Source organism: Carassius carassius, chromosome 47, assembly GCF_963082965.1.
Source record: "Carassius carassius chromosome 47, fCarCar2.1, whole genome shotgun sequence".
NCBI lineage: Eukaryota > Metazoa > Chordata > Actinopteri > Cypriniformes > Cyprinidae > Carassius > Carassius carassius.
This window is the reverse complement of record NC_081801.1, coordinates 11303105-11328184: the sequence shown is the minus strand read 5'-3', so window position 1 is coordinate 11328184 and position 25080 is coordinate 11303105. Positions and strand designations below refer to the sequence as shown.

At 36.8% G+C, this 25080-nt stretch overlaps 1 protein-coding gene across 6 annotated transcripts in view; it reads right to left on the bottom strand.

Moving 5' to 3' along the window:
• Positions 1 to 24297, bottom strand: part of LOC132130960 (glutamate receptor 4-like) — an 87762-nt gene extending 63465 nt beyond the window's left edge. For 2 of the 6 annotated variants that reach the window (XM_059542854.1, XM_059542853.1), the window contains exons 1-2: positions 23935 to 24294; positions 21202 to 21360 (exon numbers count right to left, since the gene is read on the bottom strand). In XM_059542854.1, the coding sequence (XP_059398837.1) occupies positions 21202 to 21360; positions 23935 to 24022 (247 nt within the window). In that variant the 5' untranslated portion in view covers positions 24023 to 24294. Of the gene's footprint in view, positions 1 to 21201; positions 21361 to 23934 lie in introns of all 6 variants that reach the window. The other 4 variants (XM_059542855.1, XM_059542856.1, XM_059542857.1 and 1 more) reach the window with 4 other exon arrangements.
• Positions 24298 to 25080: the final 783 nt, after the last annotated feature.

The following is a 25080-nucleotide window of genomic DNA, read 5'->3' as shown; positions in this document are numbered from 1 at the left end:
CAATGTGTTTCTAGCTACGAGCATTTTGAGCCTAGGAATGAGAATAAATCAGGTGTGTCTGGAACACCAAATCAGGTGTGTCTGGATAAACTGAACACCATAGTCCTTCTTTGCCATGAAAATTAACTTAATCCCAAAAAAACCTTTCCACTGCATTTCATTGCTGTCATTAAAGGACCTGCTGAGATCATTTCAGTAATCGTCTTGTTAACTCAGGTGAGAATGTTGACGAGCACAAGGCTGGAGATCATTATGTCAGGCTGATTGGGTTAGAATGGCAGACTTGACATGTTAAAAGGAGGGTGACGCTTGAAATCATTGTTCTTCCATTGTTAACCATGGTGACCTGCAAAGAAACGTGTGCAGCCATCATTGCGTTGCACAAAAATGGCCTCACAGGCAAGGATATTGAGGCTACTAAGATTTCACCTAAATCAACAATTTATAGGATCATCAAGAAATGCAAGGAAAGAGGTTCAATTCTTGTAAAGAAGGCTTCAGGGCGTCCAAGAAAGTCCAGCAAGTGCCAGTATCGTCTCCTAAAGAGGATTCAGCTGCGGGATCGGAGTGCCACCAGTGCAGAGCTTGCTCAGGAATGGCAGCAGGCAGGTGTGATTGATCTGCACGCACAGTGAGGCCAAGACTTTTGGAAGATGGCCTGGTGTCAAGAAGGGCCGCAAAGAAGTCACTTCTCTCCAAAAAAAACATCAGGGACAGATCTTCTGCAGAAAGTATAGTGAATGGACTGCTGAGGACTGGGGCAAAGTCATATTCTCTGATGAAGCCCCTTTCCGATTGTTTGGGGCATCTGGAAAAAGGCTTGTCAAGAGAAGAAAAGGTGAGTGCTACCATCAGTCCTGTGTCATGCCAACAGTAAAGCATCCTGACACCATTCATGTGTGGGCTTGCTTCTCATCCAAGGGAGTGGGCTCACTCACAATTCTGCCCAAAAACACAGCCATGAATAAAGAATGGTACCAAAACACCCTCCAACAGCAACTTCTTCCAACAATCCAACAACAGTTTGGTGAAGAACAATGCATTTTCCAGCAAGATGGAGCACCGTGCCATAAGGCAAAAGTGAAAACTAAGTGGCTCGGGGACCAGAATGTTGAAATTTTTGGTCCATGGCCTGGAAACTCCCCAGATCTTAATCCCATTGAGAACTTGTGGTCAATCCTCAAGAGGCGGGTGGACAAACAAAATCCCACTAATTCTGACAAACTCCAAGAAGTTATTATGAAAGAATGGGTTGCTATCAGTCAGGATTTGGCCCAGAAGTTGATTGCAAACTTCTGCAAACTGCAACACTGCAAATACTGACTCTTTGCATAAATGTCATGTAATTGTCGAAAAAAGCCTTTGAAACGTATGAAGTGCTTGTAATTATATTTCAGTACATCACAGAAACAACTGAAGCAAAGATCTAAAAGCAGTTTAGCAGCAAACTTTTTGAAAACTAATATTTATGTAATTCTCAAAATTTTTGGCCACGACTGTACACTTATATGTGTGTGCGAGTCTGAGGATATGGCATTAATATGATTGATTCTACCACGCACCAACAGGTTTTCCCCACTGGGTAAATAACTGTTCGTTTCCGCCCGCTGATCTTAGTCCTGTGTGTATGTGTAGGAGAAGGTGGGGAACAGCAGCATCTCCTGGCAGTGTACACTGCTGATCACCTTTAAAAGCAGCGCTCAGGGCATTTCCTACACAAAACAATCATATGAACAAACATGAATATGGCCCACCGGAAAATGTCTGAGGAGGAAATCACACTGGCTTAATCATATAGCTTTTATTCCAAGTATAATGGGCAAATGCACAAGACATTTATCATATTAACTAAATTACTTGACAGAACCACAGTGCAGATTATAGTAAACACGAGTAACACCAGAGCAGAGCATTTGTCTGTCAAATAGAAATGCGCAGCTACAAAACCATAAACTGAAACATTTAGGAGCATATTTAAAAATTTGGGTGTGCAATGAAGATTTATTAATTATTCCTTTAATAAAGGGATAAAAGTAGAAATAAAAATAATAAAAAAATACTAGTACACTAGGTTTACTGTTTGCTGTGCAATCAAAGTACCGATATCATGAAGGGGGAAGAAAAAAAACATGGGGGCTTTTAATTCTAAACGAGCCTAAAATACAATATACTTTTGAAATTCCCATGCTTTACTATTGCTGGCTGATCATTCAAACAGATTAATATTTTTTAGATTACAATATATAAAAAGTAGATCGTAAGCAAATTTTCAGTATTCATCGATTGCAAAATGCTCTGAAACTGCGACTCGGTGGAACACACAAAAGTGCTTAGTTTTGACTTTGAAATGTCCAGCGCTCATATTTATTTAATCAAATCATACCCTTTGAAAAAATATAATAATAATTACATTAGGTTGTTTCACGATTTCTGTTTCTTCCATCTCCAAAGATCAAAACCTCTTTAACCTCTATAAAAGACATATATTATATCATTTATGACCTTCATTTTCATAAAACTGAGGGACTTCTTTTATTTGCAAGTATATTTTACCATTTGCACACATCTTTTTTTAGTTGCAGAGTAAATGCTCACACTGTTGAGCCCTGCAACTGGTTGTTGTCATACAAAATTAAGAATGAACAAGATACAAACTCCACTAACTCTCCAGATGAGTGTGTTCGACATTGGGCTGCCTAGTGCACTGAAAAACTGTTGAGACACTTGTGACAGATTTCATGCAAACACATTGTTCCATCACATCTCTTTCTGTGTGTCACAACTGAGGACTGCACCTTGTGCAGGTTTTGTACAGAGCGCTAGCTGAAAAAATGTAACGGTCAAGGACAGCTGTCTCAAGCAAACTGCTTTTAGTCATTTCTTCCACAATTCTCAGAAAAACAGCACTCTTGGTGGACCACTTACACTAGAGCTCATAGTGTGGCAGACAATTTACACGAATAGGGTACAAAATAGAGACTCTAAGTAAGTGAAAGGAGCCACTTAACCTTCAGAAAATCGTGATCAACCAGCACAGGAGGTCAAATTAAATATTAAATGTGCTGCTTTCTTTATGATGTGTGCAGTTTCTGAAACCCTGATACTAATACAAACTTCATTTTATATCTAAATTAAAATTAAAAAAATAATGTATTAAATATGTATGTGTATTTTTTTTAAATAAATAACTTTAAATATAAAATATATAATAATTTAATGAATATATTTTTATATATTTTTCTAAATAAATTAATACTTCAATTTAGCAGGGGTACACTAATCAAACATAAATGTATTCCATTTCCTATTTCATCAAAGAATCCTGGGTTATTTTTCAGCATTGATAATAATAAGAAATTTTTCTTGAGCACCAAATCAGCATATTAGAATGATTTTAAAAGATCATGTGACACTGAAGAATGGAGAAAACTGGAGAAAATTCAGCTTTGCAATCACAAATTATAAATACATTTTAAAATATATGAAAGTAAAAAGCGTTATTTTATATACCGTATTTTCCGGACTATAAGTCACACTTTTTTCATAGTTTGGCTGGTCCTGCGACTTATAGTCAGGTGCGACTTATTTATCAAAATTAATTTGACATGAACCAAGAGAAATGAACTAAGAGAAAACATTACCGTCTACAGCCGCCAGAGGGCGCTCTATGCTGCTCAGTGCTCCTGTAGTCTACAACTGAGCAGCATAGAGTGCCCTATCGCGGCTGTAGACGGTAATGTTTTCTCATGGTTCTTGGGTCTAAATAAATGCGACTTATAGTCCAGTGCGACTTATATATGTTTTTTTCCTCATCATGACGTATTTTTGGACTGATGCGACTTATACTCAGATGCGACTTATAGTCCGAAAAATACAGTAGTAATAATATTTCAGAATATTACTACTGTATTTTTAATTAAATAAATACAGCTTTGGTAAGCATAAGAGACTTGTTTCAAAAACTAAAAATCCTGCCAACCCTTAACATTTTTAAAGTTTAAAACAACAACTTTAAGATAATCTACATTTCATGCTACATTATATTTTTTTTCCAGCTAATATCTAACATACCCAATTCATACACAAAAAAGTAAGCTGTGCTTCTAATGCTTTAAAATAAATTATTTGTATCCTCTTCATGGAAAGCACCAGGAATGGCATACAAGCTTGATTCCAGTACAAGCGGCAGGGCGCTGAACGCGTCTCAGCGAGCACTTCCTGTGTCCAGTGGTGGCAGCGCTGCGCAGCACGGCCCCGGATCCAGATATACTCCAATGAGTCACACCCTCTATAAATCTTTATCAGGGCCAGACAGTGTGCCTGTGACCTCATTATGGACTGTAACGAGCATTATCGACACCGTTTGGGGCTGGAATTTATCTCTTTCTGTACCGCTGGCCTAAGCTCATAAACACACACAACGCCAGGGCTTTACAAAGACCGAGGAGTGTAAGTCAGCCTTTACTGGAACTCCACTGAGTCAGTAAAACACAATGTCAAGCCCTAACTGTGCAACGACCATTCACAGACCCTGCACAAAGAGACGTGCCCTGCTGATTTCTATCCTTTTGTCTGTGACTAATGATTAAAAATCCCATTTATCCGAATGGCCTTTTCTCTTTCGAAAAACCGAAAAGGCTGGGCTAAAAATAAACATTGATTACACGAAGCATGGCGAGACTCCTGCCGCTCTGAAATGGAAGAAACTGGAAGCTGCATGCAGCATCTTCACTTCCCTTTAGTTTCGGGACATGCTTTACAACACGTAGCGTTTAAAGAGGACAAGAAAGAGTGAAAATAGCATTCATACAGAGATGCAATACCTAGGGATCCTCTTGTCTTAACACCTGCACTTTAGCCTCCCAGGCTGGCGAGAGGTGACCGAAACAAACTATTAGCGTCCTCCTGCCTCTTTAGTCCTGACGGGATGACCTCATCACCATGGAAACACTTTTTACGGCTCAAAAAAGGAGTGCTTTTTGTACCTGTAATTGCCCCGTGTGCATACACCCCACAGCACACACAAACACAGATTCACACTTGCAGACTCACATCATTATTCACGTTCAGCTGCTCTCTCTCACACATTCACATAACACCGTCTCAATATAGAAAAATCACTCTCCTTGCCATGCATTTTCCATTGCATTTTTGCCAAATCTTACATCCATGCCTAGCAAGACACAACATCTGTGTAGCTATGGCTGAGCTTAAATAAGTGAGAGAAGCAAGGAATGATCTTAGTTAGAAAATGTGTTTTGGCAAAATCTGCAGTTGATGAAGAAATAATTTTCATTGTTGGGTGAGATATCCCTTTAGATCTGAAGGGATTGTTCCTTGCGGTGACCTGCAGGTCAATGCTTACAAGCAGGAGAATGACTGTGACTCAGACAGCGATCTGTCAGAGTCATTTGTCCCACAGGACGAGTCTTTTTGTACAAATATGTTCGGGGAGGTTTTGATTGACAGCTCTTTAAGGGCAGAATGGAACAGCATACCGAAAAAGAAAGAAGCCCCATTATGACCCCACTGTGTTCTGAGTAACCAGAATCCTCAACTGAAGAATGTGAACCACATGCCCCCACAAGATTCCTGAGCCAAACAGAAAAAAGTGTTTTTCTAAAATGTTATAGCTGTAATCACTTTCATATCTTCATTTGGTTAGTCCATTCAAGTTTTCCCATTCTGTCATCATCTAATAACCGTCTGATGGTCTAAAACTGTATACAAACTAAAATTTTCAACATTTATAATAATATGACATGTTCGAGCAGTTAATTGGGAAATCAGCATATTAGAATGATTTCTTAAGGATCATGTGACACCAAAGACTAGAGTAATGGCCGCTGAAAATTATAAAAACATTTCAATTCTGTTTTACTGTACTTTTAATCAAATAAATGCATCCTTGGTGAGCATAGGACAAATATTAAAAAATCTTTCAGACTTCAAACTTTTGAACAGGAGTGTTTATAAAATATATTTCATAGGCTCAGAAATTAAGCCTGTCTCCTTACATGCAAAGCAAAACATACATAAGTAACCTTTGTAACCAGTGCCAAGCCGATTTCTAAAATTCATTAAAACCATGGGATTAGATCTGCTGTCTTTTTATCCTTTTATTGGATGCAGGGAGCAAGAATCCAGTGTTAAACAAATCAATAAGCACTCTATAAAGTTTCTCCCTAGACAGGCCAACAAACCTCAGTAGAGAGTCATAACGGCTTTAAAATTCTCAAACACAAACCATCATTTGACACATACGCTTCATTAGTCGAGAAAGCGATTTATTACACTGACAGTCTTACAATGTAGAGAGTTATTCCTGATATGAAACATATCCTTATAAAGCCAGTTGCGAGATCGGTCACGGCACCCTCACGTTCAAGCCTGTGTGTGGGCTAAAACATAAGCATGTCTGTGTATACAGCAGCGGCTCATTCACTCGGCAGCCGAGTCCTGCCGTGTAATTGGAAAGCACCCATCTCTACACAGCCTGCCTAGAGCCCATATAATTGAAAGTGTGCTGTGCGTTGTAAGTCCAGCATGGACGTGGAACAGCTGTTTGTCTGTCTGCAACGTAATGACAAAGCACTGTGGACTTGGACCGTGTGGAGGCCATTCCTATTTCTTTTGATATGTGGACTCATAAAGTCAGCAGTCTAGAGTCATATATATAGTTCTGCCGTATAGCACACATTACATATTTATGTATAAAGATAATGGCTCTTCATAACACTGTACATATTAAACGGATCGTAGAAACAAAGCATACCAAGTGAAGTAACTGATCAAAAGCCTTTTTTGTTTCATTATAAATGCAGCTTAATTACATGTTGATTACAAGCTAATGAGTTGCTTTTATCAATTTTTGCATAGAAAAGCCCAAAAGATAGTAACTTGACAGTGGCAGATTTTAAGGTTCAAATAAAAAAAAAACAATAAAAAAAAAACAATATAGAAGCAAAATATTTTAATAGAAAATATAAAATTCTCTTTCCACTTTCCAATTAAGCTGCAACACATTTTAATTGTTACATTGCAGTTCTGTTTTTTTTAATCTTATTACATAACTGCCATATTTTTTAGATGTTTATTTGATCAAATTTTTTATATTTATTGCAATGAACCGATTACCCAAAAAAAATTATTCACTGAAAATTTACAACAAATTTGAAGAGTATGGAGGAAGTGTTATCCTTCATGTTCTGCATGTCTCTGTGTGAACGAATGGTGCGCAAATACACGGTTTTGTTTACTACACACATTTGTCTTCACAGCAACCCGTCAAAATAAAAGTTTGCTTTAACTTGAAGAAACTGTGACAGTAAAGTATTTCTGATAAAGAAAATAATAAAAATTATATATATATATATATATATATATATATAGATAGATATAGATATAGATAATTATTATTTTATTTTTTTTATATAAAATCAGTTATTTAGATATGCTTTTGACAATTAAAATGTAATGAAACCATTAAAATGGAATCCATTTAGGTAAAAAAAATGAAACGGAATTTGAGAAAAAAAAAACATTTCATAGGGCCTTAAAAAAATTTGTATTGCCGTTAAATTATGTACGTTTCATGATTTAAAGGCAGGGTAAGTGATTTCTTGTAGCCAATGTTGACATTTGAAATCACCAAAACAAACACGCCCCTGCCCCAAAAGTTTCTCGCCTCTATTTTGATAGCTCCGCCCCACACGTACACAACCCAGGCAACAATTAGTTCTGTAAAACAAAGCAAAATCAATGTTACACCATGTCTACACTGGACGTGAGCGTTCTACTATAGAACTTGTTATAATAAGTTATGCTGTCTACAGTACAACATAGATACAGTATATGCATATCTATGGCCTACACTGGATGCGGTGCGGTACAACACTGATTTAGCTTTCCAAAATTTTATTTAACAATTAAAATGAATCTAGAAATATTACAATGGAAAAAAGGGAATCCAGAAAAACTAAAAGAAGGGCCCTACAGTCTACATTCACTACAGTGTCTCTATTTATTGTCTGGATTTAGTGAGTGGAGGACACTTGGGATCACGGCAGGCCACTGGGGAAATCTCGTCCATCATTCAGATGCTATGAGAAACCGTAGTGGCCGTGGGCTTTTATCAATGAAGCATGATGATTTAGGAGTCTAATTTGTGGGATCTTCAAAAGAACAAATTAATTCTTATTGCTCAATAAAATGACTGACCGCACTGACCACAGAATGGATTAGGAAAAGTAGTTTTCCACTGCAGAACATGTAAGAGAAATGATAAATAAAAGAGCAATGCTTTATAAAACAAGAGATAGATGATGCCTTAATATGCTTATATGTACAGTAGGATTGCCTATGCAGCATTATAACAGATGTGATTACCGTGCAGAAAAGACAGCTGGTTGCTTTGTGTACAGGATGATGCAGCAAAACAAGCGTCTCCCCTGATAGCTTATCTAGCCAAATTTGAACATAAATGCTATAAATGTCCATTCTCCTAAGGTTTATTTAAGATAATCTAGTGTATTATAAGTCATATTAAGATAAGATGATAATTAGCAACTAAAGTGCAGTGAAGAGGAATATCCCTGCATGGCCTCATAATATCCAGAGGGTGTGTATTTACTGTGTTTAATGTCTTGATCAATACAGCCAAAGCTTGGCTAAAAGACAACTTGGGTGATGGACTGAAAACACTATATTTTACTGTCCTTAAACCCCAGTCAATCAGCCACATTTGGCAGTTTAGACTATTTCACATTAAGCAATATAGCATTGATTTTCTATAACAATTCAATAAACAAAGTTCAATAACACTGAGATGAGGCCAATTATACCACAGATGATAACTATAAAGATTTTAATAATCATTCTAATTCTATGGGAAAAGGGAAGTTGACACCACAACTATAATGATCATGAGATGGATTTGAAATATGTTTGAATCACTTTCAGGAAGATGTATTTCCAGCTGATGAATGATAAAAACATTGACAGCCAATCAGAATTCACCCGATTTTAAAGATCGCATGCATTTAAAGTGGCAGTCGACAAAACTACAGCTTGTACTTAGAACATACAGAACGTTATTGTGTGTTTGTCATGTGCAACACAGTAATTGACTGTGTTTAGATTTTGAATGAATCAATATTTAAAATAATTGTTTCAGTAAATGATTCAATGATTCACTCATAAAGACGTCCCTTTGTCCAAATATGCCTACTTCTCTACTTTAAACAGTGTATTGGTATATTGGCGAAACAGAGCTGGCAAACTATCCAGTGCATATTTGTGTTTGCGCTCTGGACAGCGTCTAAAGGTTTCTATTTAGATCAAGATTTTGCAGCGTTGAACAATGTAGCAATGAACAAAGATTTATTGAATGCAATCAGTGGCGTTAAAGTTAGAATAACTGCTCAAAACACCAGGGTTTTTGTCCATTGCTGAGTTTTGCAATCTTGCCCATCCCCTCATTATAACAAAACTTCATGAGTTTATAATAAACTATAATCGCATGGTGTTTTATGCAGCAGTAGTCTATACTTCAAAGTCAGAAAAATTAGCAGAAAGAATAAGCATGAATGCAAACAGGCATCATCGCATACTCTTCTGTGTGGATTCTTTTTTTAAAATGTAATGCTAATCTCCTATTTCAAAAGCTCTGATAAGGAAAAAAACTAAGTTAAATGTGGCCAGCCAATGTTTACTTTAAGTCAGAACATAAAACATTATTCACCCCATTTGTATCTGCGAGTATATGACCAATCAAGTATAGGCCTAGTTTTACACTGAGTAATGAGTCCATATCAATTGCTCAACCAGTTTTATTGGTTGATAATTTATTTGTGCTTTCCAAAAAGAGGGTGGGTGTGTGTGTGGGGGGTGGGGGGTGGTGGTGTTACTGTGGTTGGGCACCCACCGGCAGAAACATAAATCATCACCTATGATTATAAATAAATATATAAATAAATAATCTGTTAAAACATTAGCATGTAGCCTTCAAATGTTCAATTATGTAAACACAGCATAAAAAGATCAACTGAAAGTAACAAAATAATGAAACACATTAAAGGTAACAGAACAAATCTATTGCACTTGAACAGCAAGATATAACACACAGATTCATTTTCACATATCACATTTTTTTGTCCCATTCGTTGCTTTAACAAACATCGCAATTTCAGATTCAGTTCCACGTTATAATAAAGCCATCATTCCTGAGTTTTTTCAGAGTCTACTTAGCAGCATGGGAATTATATTTGATTCAAATTAGGAATGGATTATATACAGGAAGTGAGCAAAGAGCACTCCCTTTATAATCAATGAAGCTAATAACATTTCAGTTCACACGAAGCACAAACTATTTTTTTTTTTTGTTTTTGTAAATTCCCATCCCATTACAATAAGGATTCTGACTTGATTCTGATTGGCCACTGCGGTCAGATGCTCAAAAAACCAGCCTGTGATTGGCTACAATTATCAAGCTGCAAAAAAAAAAAACCTTTAAAACTGTAAACTTTAATGCTCTTTACGAAGTGCTCACACAATTACAGGCTATTAGCAATTACTGGATTGACTCGATATTAACGGTACCAGGAAAAGTTATTGTTATGTTTTTCAAATTGATGTATGAACTTAGTCCCGAAGTATTAGTACTTTTGAAAACACAGAAAGTATGCTATTTCGGATACAGCTAGTCCTGAACGAATATGCGTTTCTGAACGATTCATTGACAATCACTTGTCACCACCTACTAATGATGGAACCGCAGAAAGAGTCACTGAAAAATCCCCACCACTCATACACAGACTGACAGTCACTTTGTAACATGCAAAGTTGCAAACACAGACGAGCTGAATGACATAAACAGTGAAAAGTCCCAGTGCAGTTGTATAATGATTCTTTTTCAGTAGCCTTTCAGAAAGTGCCATGTTAAATGACTCATACTCAGGGAGCAGACAGGAACAGGAACTTCTGTTCATCCTGATCTATGAACATGAAGCTTCACTAACAGCATTGCTGATCAAATCACAGCTTGTATCTTTTTTGCTTTGCTTTTTTCAATTAGAATCTCTGAATTATGTGTCGACCTCTTTGATCCCCTTTTAAATTACTGTTTCATTGCATCTTCCTGTCTAATTTTAGTGAAGAGCTGATGCTGCTAAAGAAAAAAAAAGAGAAACGGCAATGAGAAAGACTGGGGCAGTACACAAGAGAGGCTTCTAGTCTAACTATCTAAGTAATTAACAGTAAGCAACAGAGTTCACACAAGTCCACCCTCAGTCTACACCTCCCCCATTAGAAGTGTCAAGAGAAAATATAGTTACATAAGCAATTCAACAAGGTGGTATATAATACGGCATAAAAAGGAATAAATCCAACACAGTGGATCTTACACAATCAGTTTAACATTTGATAAGAAAATCTAAAACTGTGCAGGCCATAACTGGAGCATAAAATGGTTAATTGATGCAGAGAGAACTGTACAGTCAAAATCAATCAATAATAATATAGAAGAAAACAGCTAAGACCTGGTAATTTTGAAAACTTGATTGTCAGCAAATTGTTTTAATGGTTTTAAAAAAATACAGGAAAAATTTAAAAACGTATATCAAGAATCACATTTCCATTACTCTTACAATTACATAAAAATATAAAAATGTTGTCTTGGTAAGTAACTGAATTAAGTTTAAGTTAAAATACTAAAATTATCAACACTAAAAATGATTAAATATAAAAGGCAAACAGAAATCTTACAAAATAAATGTAAAAATCACAAAGGCTCATAAAATTACTAAAACAAATGAAAACTGAAAATATAAAAGATTACTCAAGTGATTAATAAATATTATAATAGTAGATGCTATAAATACTAAAGTAAAACTGTATTTCTACAGTGTCATACTGAACATTACAATTACATACAATTTCTTGCATTCAGTTTTCTACATTTTCTTTGCTCCCTCTTTCTCTTAGAAGAAGTCAATTTTACATCCTTGTTTGTTGTTACTCATTGTTGGTCAAGTTTAAAAGGAAAATATTATAATTCCAGTGCATACAACTAGGAAATCCAAACAATGCCTGGAATAATAAACCTGTCCGGTCCTGTACTCCGTGCCATTCCTCACCACCTGGCACTTATTCCTCTTTTCTCATGTGTCAGCTCTTTGTTACATTATCCTTCCATCCATAGCTATTCATTTCACTGTACACCTCTCCATCATTCTGACTCGCTCGTACGCAGAGGTGGCTGACTGACTCATATCAAGATGGAGGTGTGTAGTGCTGATCCAGTCGCTGCAGACGAGGCTGGGGTTACAGGCCATGACTGATCAAACGTTCTGGTTGTGCCATATGGCCATAACTGACTGATCTAACAAACAAATAAAAACAATGTTATTCAATGTTACTCTTGACAATCAAGAGACCTCATCAAACCTGATTTTAGTAATCTCATTGTTCTCATTCTGCCAAAGCTTCCCAGTGTAACGTTTAACAACACTATATGTGGACACTCTAGCAACTTTTATCCTGCAACACTAACACAAAATTCTTATGATGCGTTATTCAGGATTCCATTACATATAAAGGCCTCGTTTATATGTAATGGGGTACATTTTTATTTAAATGTTGGAAAGCATTTAAAACACAACGTTATGATGCTTGATGTTGTAAATTGGTATTTGCTATCATATTACATTCATTTATTGTCATAATCATAAACACACTGGTTTTTAACGCAAACAGTTTTACCGTTTACTGCTAGTTATTTACCCATAGCGGCTAATGAATCAGAAGTCTTGCGGATTTAAAGAAAATAGCTTACTGTAGATAAAAATTAGGTAGATAATGATAACGACACAAGAGGAACACTATCATTGGAATCAGTTTCAGAATATTTTTTATAAATTATAAAAATGCTGACAGCCAACCAGTATCCACTTTAAAGAGCCTGAGCATTTAAAGCAGCAGAAGACAAAACTGCAGTGGGCACTTATAATAATCAGATCGTTATTGTGTGTTGGTGTGGATGCTAGTAGTTATCTTGGTTATCATTCACCAACAAGATACATTTCTATGCAGGATTTTCAAAAAATTTAAACTAATGTGCTTACTATATTGGATCTGACAGTAATGTTGCACCACACAAGTAACTGTGTTTATTATGTGCTCACAATTTCTGTCTGTTATTACAGATCCTTTGATATGTTCTGAATATTTATGCATTTTTAACCTAAATCACAGCAGCTTGGGAATGCATGAGAGCGACACTATGGTGGTCCATAAAATATTATAAGATAAAAAATCTGCCCTGACCCCTCCTATCATCCATAACCACGTGCAAGGGGACCATGTGCTTGTGTTTCCCCTGTAGTAGTGGACCGATCCACTGGCAAAAAAAATAAAAATCATGAAAGAACAAAGCACAAAGCACTGGACCTGCCAGAGGAGAGTTGACAGACAGCCACCCTGTCCCCAGCATCAACCCATCCGTGCTGTCCTTGTGCGTGGGTCTAAGGTGATCCATCATTCCAGCCCCGCCGTGTTTCTGAAGCACAGCTTAAAGGACAGAGGAAGGTGTCGGAAGTACGAATCCCATGGGGCGAGAAAGGGACTTTGAAAGAGGTTCAGAGGGTTTCCAATCTATCGGCTCTACCTGGCCTCAACGGAGACAGCTGCTCAGTGAAGCGAACACTTTGAGGCACATACAAAGGCTCTAATCTGTGGAGATATTGGAGCCTGTCCTCCAACAAAAAATGACCATAAAGTTCGTTTGTGCAAGCACCTTATTACGACCTATATTTACATATTAAAGTTAAGCGGCCTCTAGCGGGCGTAAAAATAACGACAGTATCGCGTTGCGTCTCTCGTCATGAAACGACATATAACCTCATTACCAATCAAAACGCATGTTTTTTTAAATGCAATGTGTGGCCTTTTACACCGATCTCACAGTAATTCGTACAAATTTTACTAGGTGGCTTATTTGTTTGAATGACCACACGTAACCCCACCCCTAAACCTAACCCTCACTGAAATCATGCTAAATTTTACGTGCACTTCCGTTCTCTGGGATCAAACCCATGATAGCATGATTGCATTTCAAGCTATAACGCAATAATCTACCAACTGAGCTACACGAAACGCAAATCACAGTGCAAATAAAAGAGTACAAAACATTAATATGAAAATGACCTTTTGCTGATAGGTGCGCAATTGTAGTATACGCTCTGATGGGTCATATTTCAGGGATTTGGACAAACGACCTATACGAGCGTATTGGTTGGAGGACAGGTTGAGATATTGGCACAGCACTAAGATAGATGCGGTAGAGCTCACTGAAAAGAATCCATAGAAAATATCTGGCCTCTGCAAATACACTAATTAACAGATTTCTCAAGAGCGCTTTGGGTAACAACCAAGCATTTTTTTAATCACAGGGAAAAAATAATAATTTTGATAAAAACGACTGCTCTGTGAGAGCCGAATACAAGAAAAAAATAGACCAATAATAGTATAAAAGTGAAGACTGTCCAATTCATTTTTGGGTATCAGTCCTGAAGATCTGTACCTATTTAGAAATTAAACTCACCCATATCTCGGGACCATTCAAAAGTTTGGCAAAAATACAGCAAGAAATTTAATAAAAGCGAAGTGAAAGATTATTACAATTTAAAAATAATTGTCTTATATTTTAATGTATTCTAAAATGTAATTTATTTCTGTAATGCAAAGCTGAATTTTCAGCATCATTACTCCAGTCTTCAGTGTCACATGATTCTTCAGAAAAGCTGCTCAAGGAACATTATTATCATATATTATTATATTATTATCACTGTTAAAAAGAGTTGTGTTGCTTAACATTTTTTAAGAAACCGTGAAGAGTTAAAAATAACAGCATTTAATTAAAATATTTTGTCCTGTACTGTCATTTTCACTGAATAAAAAAATCTTAAAAAACTTACTGACCCCAAACCTTTGAATAGTAGTGTATAAAGCTGATAAGCCTATTTACTCTAATGAACTACTTCATTAGCATAGTTTGTCTAATAAACAATTTATTGATAGATTGACTCATTTAAGTCCCATCTTTTCTGTAACATATTGTAGAAAATAACGGAAAGTTCTTTCCACTCAGTGTTGTAATTTTTTTATTTTTTTAATTATTTTGTAAAAAAAAAAAAAAAATACTCTTTAAGAAATATTATCTTTTTAAATACATATTTTAAAATGTACTGTACCATTAAATAGATTCAACACAGTTAAAAAATTTTGCTAGTAGTTTGTAGTGTTTTGGACATCCCTGTGTGTTCTCTGCATTTTCTGGGCATATTAATGTCTTGTTCGAGGAAACCCTGCACAGGGTTTACCTCTCCTTCCTCTCCAACATTCCCAATAGCTTGAACAGTTGCCTTCATCCCTTCATTTACAGATCTATACTGGAACTCATTCAGATGGACGGCAGATCCCACTGAAGCAGAAGGATCGAACCTAACCCAAAAATACTGCCCAGGATCCTCAGAGAGCCAGCCGCCCGAGACTTTCAATCACAAGGTGAATCCCAAACACTTAAAGGGTGTCCAGAGCCCTGCCTCCGGGGGAGAAGAGAGGAAATGGCTCAGGAGAGTGCAAAACAAAACTCTACCATGCATGTACTAAAACATGTCACATGGCACATTGCAGACTTCTGATGAAGACAGAAAGAAAAATATTTTCCAGATAATATTTTACACATATTTATAATATATGCACAAAAACACACACTTTGTACTGTAATACGTATTTATACATATTCTATACAATATATTTATTGAATATATTAGATTTAAAATATAAATATATAATGTAAAAATATTATATATTCATAAATGCATATTTTCCGTATAAAACCCTTATGCATAAAAATAAACAGCTGACTTTATAACTGTACTGTAGGTTCCGATAAAACAAGGAGATCAACATATCTCCTTGGCACCTAAAAATAGGTAAGTACATTTTTCAAAAACACTGTATTTGAATATTTGGGCTAATAAAAAAGCAAACATTCAAATATTTGTTTATTTAAATGACAATTAACGAGAAAGACATTTCTGAACAAGCTTATAATTAGGCATTATACACAACAATTTTCTATAAGAATGTTATGTTATTTCAAGGTTTTCTTTTATCTGAAAACACATGTAAACAAAACAAACAAACATATAAAGAACAGAACAAATGCATCCAAGCTCAAGCAGACTAAACTGAAAAAGGAAAGCAGATTGTGCCAATTACAGTACAGAACCTACATACACTGGAGTTGGCCTATGTTTATTGTATTTATATTGTTTCACATGTTAATGTTGATAAAAACAATAAAAGCTCCTCAGTCTGATAACAATAAGAAAGTGCGCTGACACAGATATTCCATAGACACAAATCAGACGGTGTGCTAAGCAAAGTTTCTTACAGCGCATTGTGTTTTCTGTTCTTAAACCACTGTCGCTTGTGGAAACTTAAAGGAAGTATGCTCCCCAAGTGCATTTAGTTATAATATAACTGACTTTTAGTTTGTGTACTTAGGATGTAACATAAATTCCCTACAATTGCAACCAGCAAATCGACTCGTAGTAAAATTTGAATAGTGTTTTATTGTTTGAATAATAATTACAGATCGAATTTTCGGATATTGGATTATTTGTGCACACCCCTACCAAAAAGTAAAAAAAAAAAAGACTAATAAAGACAAAAGGAGAATTTCCTATTTTGACAGCTTTAAATTATTGATGTAGCTTTGTCAATACACATATCATTCTGTCAATAAATGGAGAATTGGTGCTGCAAGTAGGAAGCATGACTCTCCATCAAACAACTCGAGATCACTGGAGAATTTCACCCCTTCCTCACTCTCACTGCAGATGGCCGCAGGAAACAACTATTGATTCAGGAATTACAGCGAGACTTACGCAAACATTAGACCCACACGTTAATGAGCAAGTCGGAGGAAATACAGACAGAGTGTTCCCATGTTGAAATACTCTGTGCATGATATAGAAAGTGGGAGACAGAGGGAGGAACAGTGATATGGGATGGATTCTGCTCACAGAGGGATTCAATCTGAAGAAACGGTCCCCACAAGCCCCTGGCTATTTTCGTCGCTGCTTGGCTTGTGCATTTTTCTCTCTATTTTTCTTTTCAGTTAGCCAAACCCCTTGGAAGAGAAAGCCCTCTGAGAGAACGATGGGGACAGAGGGACATTGTGGCTTTAAACACAAACATAGACACAGTCCTATCTTTTTGGCACATAATCTTCTTTGTTGACAGACCAAACAAAGCAAAAAGACTCTTGTGGTGTTCAGAGGCCTGATTGAAAGCTTCATACATTTGAAAACCAGATGGAGCAGAACAAAGGCACTGCTGAAGATATTATTTTGCACACTGTTTCTATACAGTTTTACAGCTCCTCCCATAATTCCTTCTAAAATTCTTATCAAAACATGGTGTCTCTGATCTAAATTGACAAATGAAAGTGTATGATAAGTGAAAGAGTATAGAGAAAGGTAGAGAAAGGTATAGTGCATTGTCTCTGTACCACTATCTGCACCAAACAGAACTGCACATATAATAAGAAAATTCTCAGCAAAGGGTGATTCAAGGGCACTTGGAGGCTGTGGAGCAGGTCTGAAAAACAGTATCTCATAGTTTGGCAGGTAGTCTCAACCCAAACTCATACCATTGGTTGAGCCAGAGTCAGGCAGCTTTTAGTGCAGTGGTGCAGATACTGTAACAACATCAAGGTCAAACAAAGCTACATGGCTCCAGACTAAATAAAATTACTAGGGAGCCACAGTCTTTCTAAAATGAAAAACTGATCAAAAGACATTTCAAATTTCCAATAGTGATGTTAGTGAAATTCTTTTTTTTTACAGACACACAGAAACCGAAACCTCACCCAAAAATTACAGTTCTGTCATTATTTACCTTCATGTCTTACCAAACTGATAAAGGTGAAGTCACATTTACCGTTAATCTGTATGCAAGATAAAATCAAATGCAAGATTTTCTCTTTAGCCCTAGCATGAAGTCATTTACACTCTACTTAGACAGGAAATGTGCTAAATATTTGCCAAAACATGTTTCAAAACTTTCAGAAATGTTTTATTTTTTGATGCACCCTAATGAGCACTTTATATGATGAACAGATTTAAATTGGGATTTTATTAGAAATCAAAATTTACTTGATCTTTTGGCACATACAGTAAGAGATCAATGTACTATAAAAATATCCTGAAAGTTTGAGAACTTTCTGGTTATTCTAAAAACAGCTTAAACTGAAGCCAATCTGGCAAAATGACAGGTTGTAGAATGTGTCACTTTATTACGTAGCCTGGCTAAAAATCGCCTCTGCAGAAGATCAATGCCTGCTTCGACATCACTATCTGTTTAGCCCCGCCATATCGTGTAAATAGTGTAAATAATGAGAGAGTCATGAGGTAAAAAAGGTAATTGTAACATTTTCCAGCAATTAACAGTCCCTCAATATTTCAGACCTGTTATGTCAAACTCAATATTTCGCCCGAAACAGAAAATTTTTGCTATTTGTTTTGCTGTTTCAGGTAAATATTTTCAGCAGCTGAATTTTGTTGCATCACTAGTTTCCAAGTTACAGAATGAGTCTAAGTCAAACCACTAAGTCACAAGCACGTTCAAACCAGTTTCTCAAAACTTTTTGGCTGACCCATAAAAATAAAAAAAACAGTTCACAAATCCTGACCAACTACATTTAGCTTACTCTCTGATTGTATTTATTTACTTTTTATTTTATAATTTTTTTTGTCACATTTGTGATAATTTCTTGTGACAATAAACCCTGCTCTATTAGCACAATATTTCAGATATTTGTGCTATCTTATACATCATAAGCCTCTGGGGTTAGATTAACTGGAACATACAGCAGCAAAAGTACAAATGAATTTTTTTTTTTACTTGCTGACCTCTTTATAAACAGTTTGAAAGCACCAATAACACTTCATCCAGCTGCCGTGCTCAATTTATAAAGCAGCGTTCATTCATGTGGTGCTGCAAGTAAATAGGTTGAGTGTAGCTCTGTGGAGAGGGGCATATGCCCATGTGGCGATGCTATCATGCACACTGATATGACGGTAGGAAACAAACTTGTCTCGGGTATGACTGAATTACATAAAAAGAGGCTTGTATCAGCACTATGCTGCTTAGTTGACATACCCACTGCTGAGAACCTGAAAACATGCCCACATGCACATTTGTCCTAGAGGTCACACAAATCCCTACTATGCAAAATTTCCCCTCACCCTCCTCAAAAACACGCATTTGTCATTCCCCGCTTAATTAAACAATTGACTGTAAAATAACACTGCAAAAATGAGAGGATGGAGAGAAAGAAACAGAAAGATCATTGGGAGAGAATAATCTGTCCTCTACTCATCCTCCCGTGGCAGCGATGGCTCCCCAGTGAGGAGTAAAAGCCATCATGTGCAACACACTGCAAACAGAGCTGCAAACAGTCACAGAGGAAGGAAGGAAAGGCTGAGATGCCGAGGATGTGGCACACCACGTCAGATCGCTGGTAGTCTGACTACTACACAAGCAGGGCTGCTGCTACTCTGCAGTGATTTACACTGTGCTCAAAATGGCTAGTGACGGACCAGGCGATTAATCTGTTTAACTGAAACCGATTGTTCATACACAGTAATAAGACAGGAATTTATCAGGCTGGCTCGAATTACCATGACGACTGTGTGTGCAGTGTGCATTTAATCTGCTGAGAAGGTTAAATGGGCTATAGAAATTTCAGACAAATTCATCATTATTGCTCAAGGGGCCAACTCTATCATTAGGGACAGGTTTCAGAGTGTGGAGAATACAATATGTGATGACACCGGATGAGGAGTGTAAGGATTTGTGCATCTGCAAGACAGGACGAAAAGCTTGTCTGATAGCATACACGTCTAAATAAGGAAAATGAAGACCATATGAAATCGCTTTACAAGGGCAGGAAACAGAAAGTTGTAGGCCGGACATATAGGAAGGATTGTCCCTTTTGTTTAAAATCAAAAACATTCATTCTCACTTCAGAGCATTTAATTCGACCAGAACTGTGAAGTGCAATATGAGTCATCAAAATATTCCTCCATTTTCCTGGAAGAGAGTGACTGTAAATTTTACTTGTGTGTGTCTGCTTCAATCAGTTACTTTAAAAGTAACAGAATGGCTGCAAAACTCAAATTTTGATTGCATGGGGTTTATGATGTCGTCTCTGCTAGAAGTTAAAGAAATACATTTCTTGTTGCGCACCATAATTTCAAACTTTCCACAAAACACAATAGTCTGGGAAGCACAGCTCCTCGTATCACTTCATATCACAGCACAGTAGATAAGACAATAAGAACATTGTATGCTGTGGTTAGAGCTGAGCATGGAACATTACTTGAAGAAAATAGCAATTGAACAAGTAGGAGAAAACAGAAGTCCAGGCACAACCATGGCTGATCTTCACAATTACCCTCTGACCCTATGTCAAAAACCACTAAGCATGGTGGGATATTGCAAAAAGATGTTCAGAAAATATGGTGCACCTTAGTGACATCTTCATGGATATGGCTTGATGCACTACCAGCATTCAGCTCCACAGGCCTAAACATGATACCACACAGCAGAAATACCAGAAGGGGGTTACAAACAAACTATGACAGACCTAGACTGTATTACTGCAAAATATGAACACAGACACACAAACACAATTTATGCAATGCCAGCACATATGTCAGCAGATCAGATGCAAATGCATTCAAACATTCACACACATGAACACACAGTGAGAACACTCGGCTCAGGGCACTGGGGGAAGGGTGCATAAGCAAATATACCGTACACTACATGTACTTAGCCTGTATTTGTGCCAGTTGAGAGCCGGAGGACAGATTTCACAAAGAGACACCAGTGCTGACTGGATAGGGGCTAGGTAATCCCTATCACACTGTATGAATGGCCTTTACTGCTTCTGTTCAGTTCACGTGGCTGGTGTGATTATCATTAGCTTAAATTGTTTGCGGAAATGGCACTTAATCCAAAACAACTCTAGGTCCATCAACAATATCACCTACTGTCCTTTCTCTATTTCTCTGTCTAAAAGGCATTAATGTAAATATCCAGTATGCAGCTTCAGGCTGAACTTACAGGCATTGGTCACGGCGAAGCTGTTGGCAGTCTCAATGTTGTCCACATGGGGTATCAGGTTAAAGGGGGCCTCGGATGCATTAGGGCTTGTGTTGTGAAGAAAAATGGCCAACCGAAAGGCAGTGTACTCCTGATCTGTGTTCCTGATGAACAGCCCGCCTGCAGGAGAGAGAGAGAGAGAGAGAGAGAGAGAGAGAGAGAGAGAGAGTGTAGCGAGAAAGAAAGAAGAAAAGAGGAGAATTGAAAGCGAGGGGGGAAATAACACATTGCACCAAAGACGTCATATAGGATACTGGCTATTTGATTAAGAAGAACAAAAACACAAGAGGTTCAAGGATTTTGAAATTCAAGTAACATGCCACATCTGATGAGTCAAGTGCACACTTGCACACTCTAGTGAGCTTTCACACGTGAATAACCCCATTATGCACATATGACATCTCTCTGGAAGATAAATAATATGTACTATTAAAATGTTTGTTATTCAGAAAAAGCAAAAACAATAACCTATTAATTAATAATTCATTAGCCTTACCATAGAAGGGGAAAATAAATCTGATTTTGGATTATATTTTATTGAATCATATTTTAATATTTTACATAATAATGTATGTGCACACGTTTTGTTTTTTGCTGAAAAAGTAATAATTGCTATTATTCATGGTGAAAATCCATACTACATTCACTAAGAAAAACATGTAATTTTACATACAAGCATTGATACAATTCAATGCCTCAATGATTAATCGATAAAGAAAATAATCATCAAATTTCATTACTGAAGTTCATATTTGCTTGTCATGCTCCCTCAGTGCAGACACTTTACAAAAATACATATTAATGGGAAAATGCGTTTGAAAATAACCAGTGGGAGAAGCCACAGGGAGGCCAAGCGAACTGCTGAGTGAAAGCACAAGACCTAAGATATCCAAAGCACAAAAAGCATATTAAATGATTCCAAGAGGCTCATTAACACAGGTTTATGTGGCAGATGCTTAGACAGATGCGCGTGTTGTAACTTAAAGGGACAGTTCACCTTCAGTTGCTGGTCCCCACTGACTTCCATAGTATAAAAATGCAAATCAGTTGGGATTAGCAACTGAAGGTGAACTATCCTTTAAGAGTTGTTTAAACCAGTGCATGACTTGCTTTTTCTGGTTATATTTTTCTCTGTAGATGTAAGAAAATAAAGCACATTTTTGTTTTGCTTGTCCCGGGAACAAGCAACATTCATTTAAATCTCTGGCCTATCTGCGTTAGTGCGCGAAAACATGAGCATTTGCAAAAACCAGACAGGATGCAATGTAAGTTTAACTGAAATCAAGTATTTTTATTATTAGTATTATTATTTTTTTATGAGAACAGTATGTTAACTCTGATGGGATTATAACATGTAGTTGGATCTAAACAGTCCTTTTATTTACAGGAAAACGTTTAGAACATTGAAGGTTCAGAGAGTCCTGTCCTGCTTTTTTGTCCTGCTTTTTAACTCTGAACAGTTTTTATAATGCATTTATTATTGTTTATATTGTAAACTTTTGTATAATGTGTAATATTTTTAAACATTTATAGTTTGAAGGAGATCATTGGACAGGATGTGGAATACGAAAAAGAAAATAGCTTATACGGGGGTATTCTAAAATGCCTAATATGAACATTTTTTGTTTTTTTGTTCAAGTAATACTGTTCTGTTTTCATACAGTCTATGGTTTATACAGGTTTTTTTTTAGCAATTGCCATGGAAAGGTGGGCGAGGATCGTGAAATGGAAAACCCGGAGTAGATCTAGAGCCGAGTGAATACTCGGCTCTAGTGAAGTGAGTGAATACAGAATACAGAATACTTTGGTCAAGGAACTTTTTATTGCTCCATTCCAGTTCCATTCCTAGTCTGTACGTTGCTTGGTGAAACGAAAAGCTTGATACTTTTGCCACTTTGTGAAATATTTTCTTTGATTAAAAAGAAATAAAAAGCCTACTAACTGGCTATTATCTGTCAAAGGTACTCAGTGTTTCAATGATTAGTCAATGATAAAGCCTAAATATACAAAATGTAAAAGGCAACAAAACAGCTCCCTTGACGTCTGAAACGTCATCACATTGACTTTCAAACAATCACGGCTGCCAGTTTTTCGGCTTTAAATTTGACGTATTTTTACAATGTGATCTTGACGTTTTTTTCCACAGATATCAGTACACTTTTCATATTCTCGCTAAAAAAAAATGGGAGAGATTAGGAATTTCACAGGCACGAGGAGTCTCAGGGCTTATGACAGGGCTTGATGCAGTAGCTACTGGAATAAATTAAACCTCTTTCATTGACGAGGTGGTGAACTGATATTCAAATCCCTTTGTCATTATATATCCATATTACTTTAATTTTACCAAGCATTTATTTACAAATATATAAACTTTCACTGCGTGTGTGCCCTTGTTCAGGATGATCCACCTTCAGAGCAGCATCCCGTTGCACGGAGAGCACTGCAGTGGTGCCATAACCAAAACGTGGCACAATGATCTGGTTGACAGCTAACAAACAAACAAAAAGTATCCAAAAAATGATTTTCCCTTAAAATAACCCTTTTCTGTCATACAACAAAACCTATTTCCAACCGCATTATTTAAGCACTGACATTCACTGCTGACCCTAATGCAGATGGTCTTATTTTTGTCATTCATTTGTCACAGTTTAACGCACTTAAGCTCGTGTCTTTGAGATGAACCGCCGTACTTACCGATTTGAACGCTGCTAGGAAAAGCACCCATAGTAAGTCCCCAAACGCAAGAGAATAGCAATAAAAGCTGATTACAAGAAATCCTCATTTTGTTAGTTAAAATTTGTGAGAGACATTGAGGATGACGTCAGTCGGGTAAAGGACAGAAAAGAGAAACGTTGCTAGAAATCCATTCTTGCCGGGGTTTTTCCCCCTGCAGTGGCACGAACCCTGGTGCGTCTCCGTCCGGTGGTAGACGGTCCACATGCAAGATGGGGGGAGCGCGACAGCGGTGGGCAGTGTCTACATATACACACACACTCATCACACATGCGCCTTCTCTACATCACACACACACACACTCATTGTCGCGGGGATTCGTGTGTCCATTTTAGGTTAGTGCCGTATTCTGAGACAGCATATAGGCGACTCTAAACTGAGCGGAAGCCCTTTTATTACTCGACCACCCTTTCGGTTGGACTGTCACGATGAAACAAAAGCTAAGTTAGACTTGTTAGACTACAGAAACACGGTTGAATGACACATGGTGTTTTTGCTGTCAGATATGTGCTGTCCAGTAATTTTGTATGCTGCGTACTGCATGTGCGTTATTCTGCCTTGAAATACACAAATGACTGTGACACATAACTATTTATACACGTAGACTAATAATATCAATAGGTTAAACCAATTTAAACCGAAATTCCATCAGTTAAACCAATTATAAATGAGCTTAAGCATTATATAGACCTTTATGAGGTGAAAGTTGTTGTAAAAATGGTAAAATGTATGGAACAAAAAGCAGTTTGGGGTTAAGAAAGTATAATTTCACATTTGTGTATTTAATTTGTGATCATGTTGATGGATGTACCATGTCAGAAAATAAGTGATCTGAATCAGTAGGTTCTCTTGTTAAATTTTGATATAACATCCACAAATCAAGGCTGAGGGAGAATTGTGACACTTTTCCCCATGTATTTCTGTTAGATATTATATCAAAGTTTGAGACACACAGCTCAAATATGCTAAATTTAGACAAACTAAATGTTACAGAACAAAAAAGCGAATGGCAGACATGAGTCTTTGAAATAGATGAAATGACATTTAACACATTTTGTCGACATTTAATGAATGACCATGCAGTGACTTTTCATTTTCTGGTCTTCA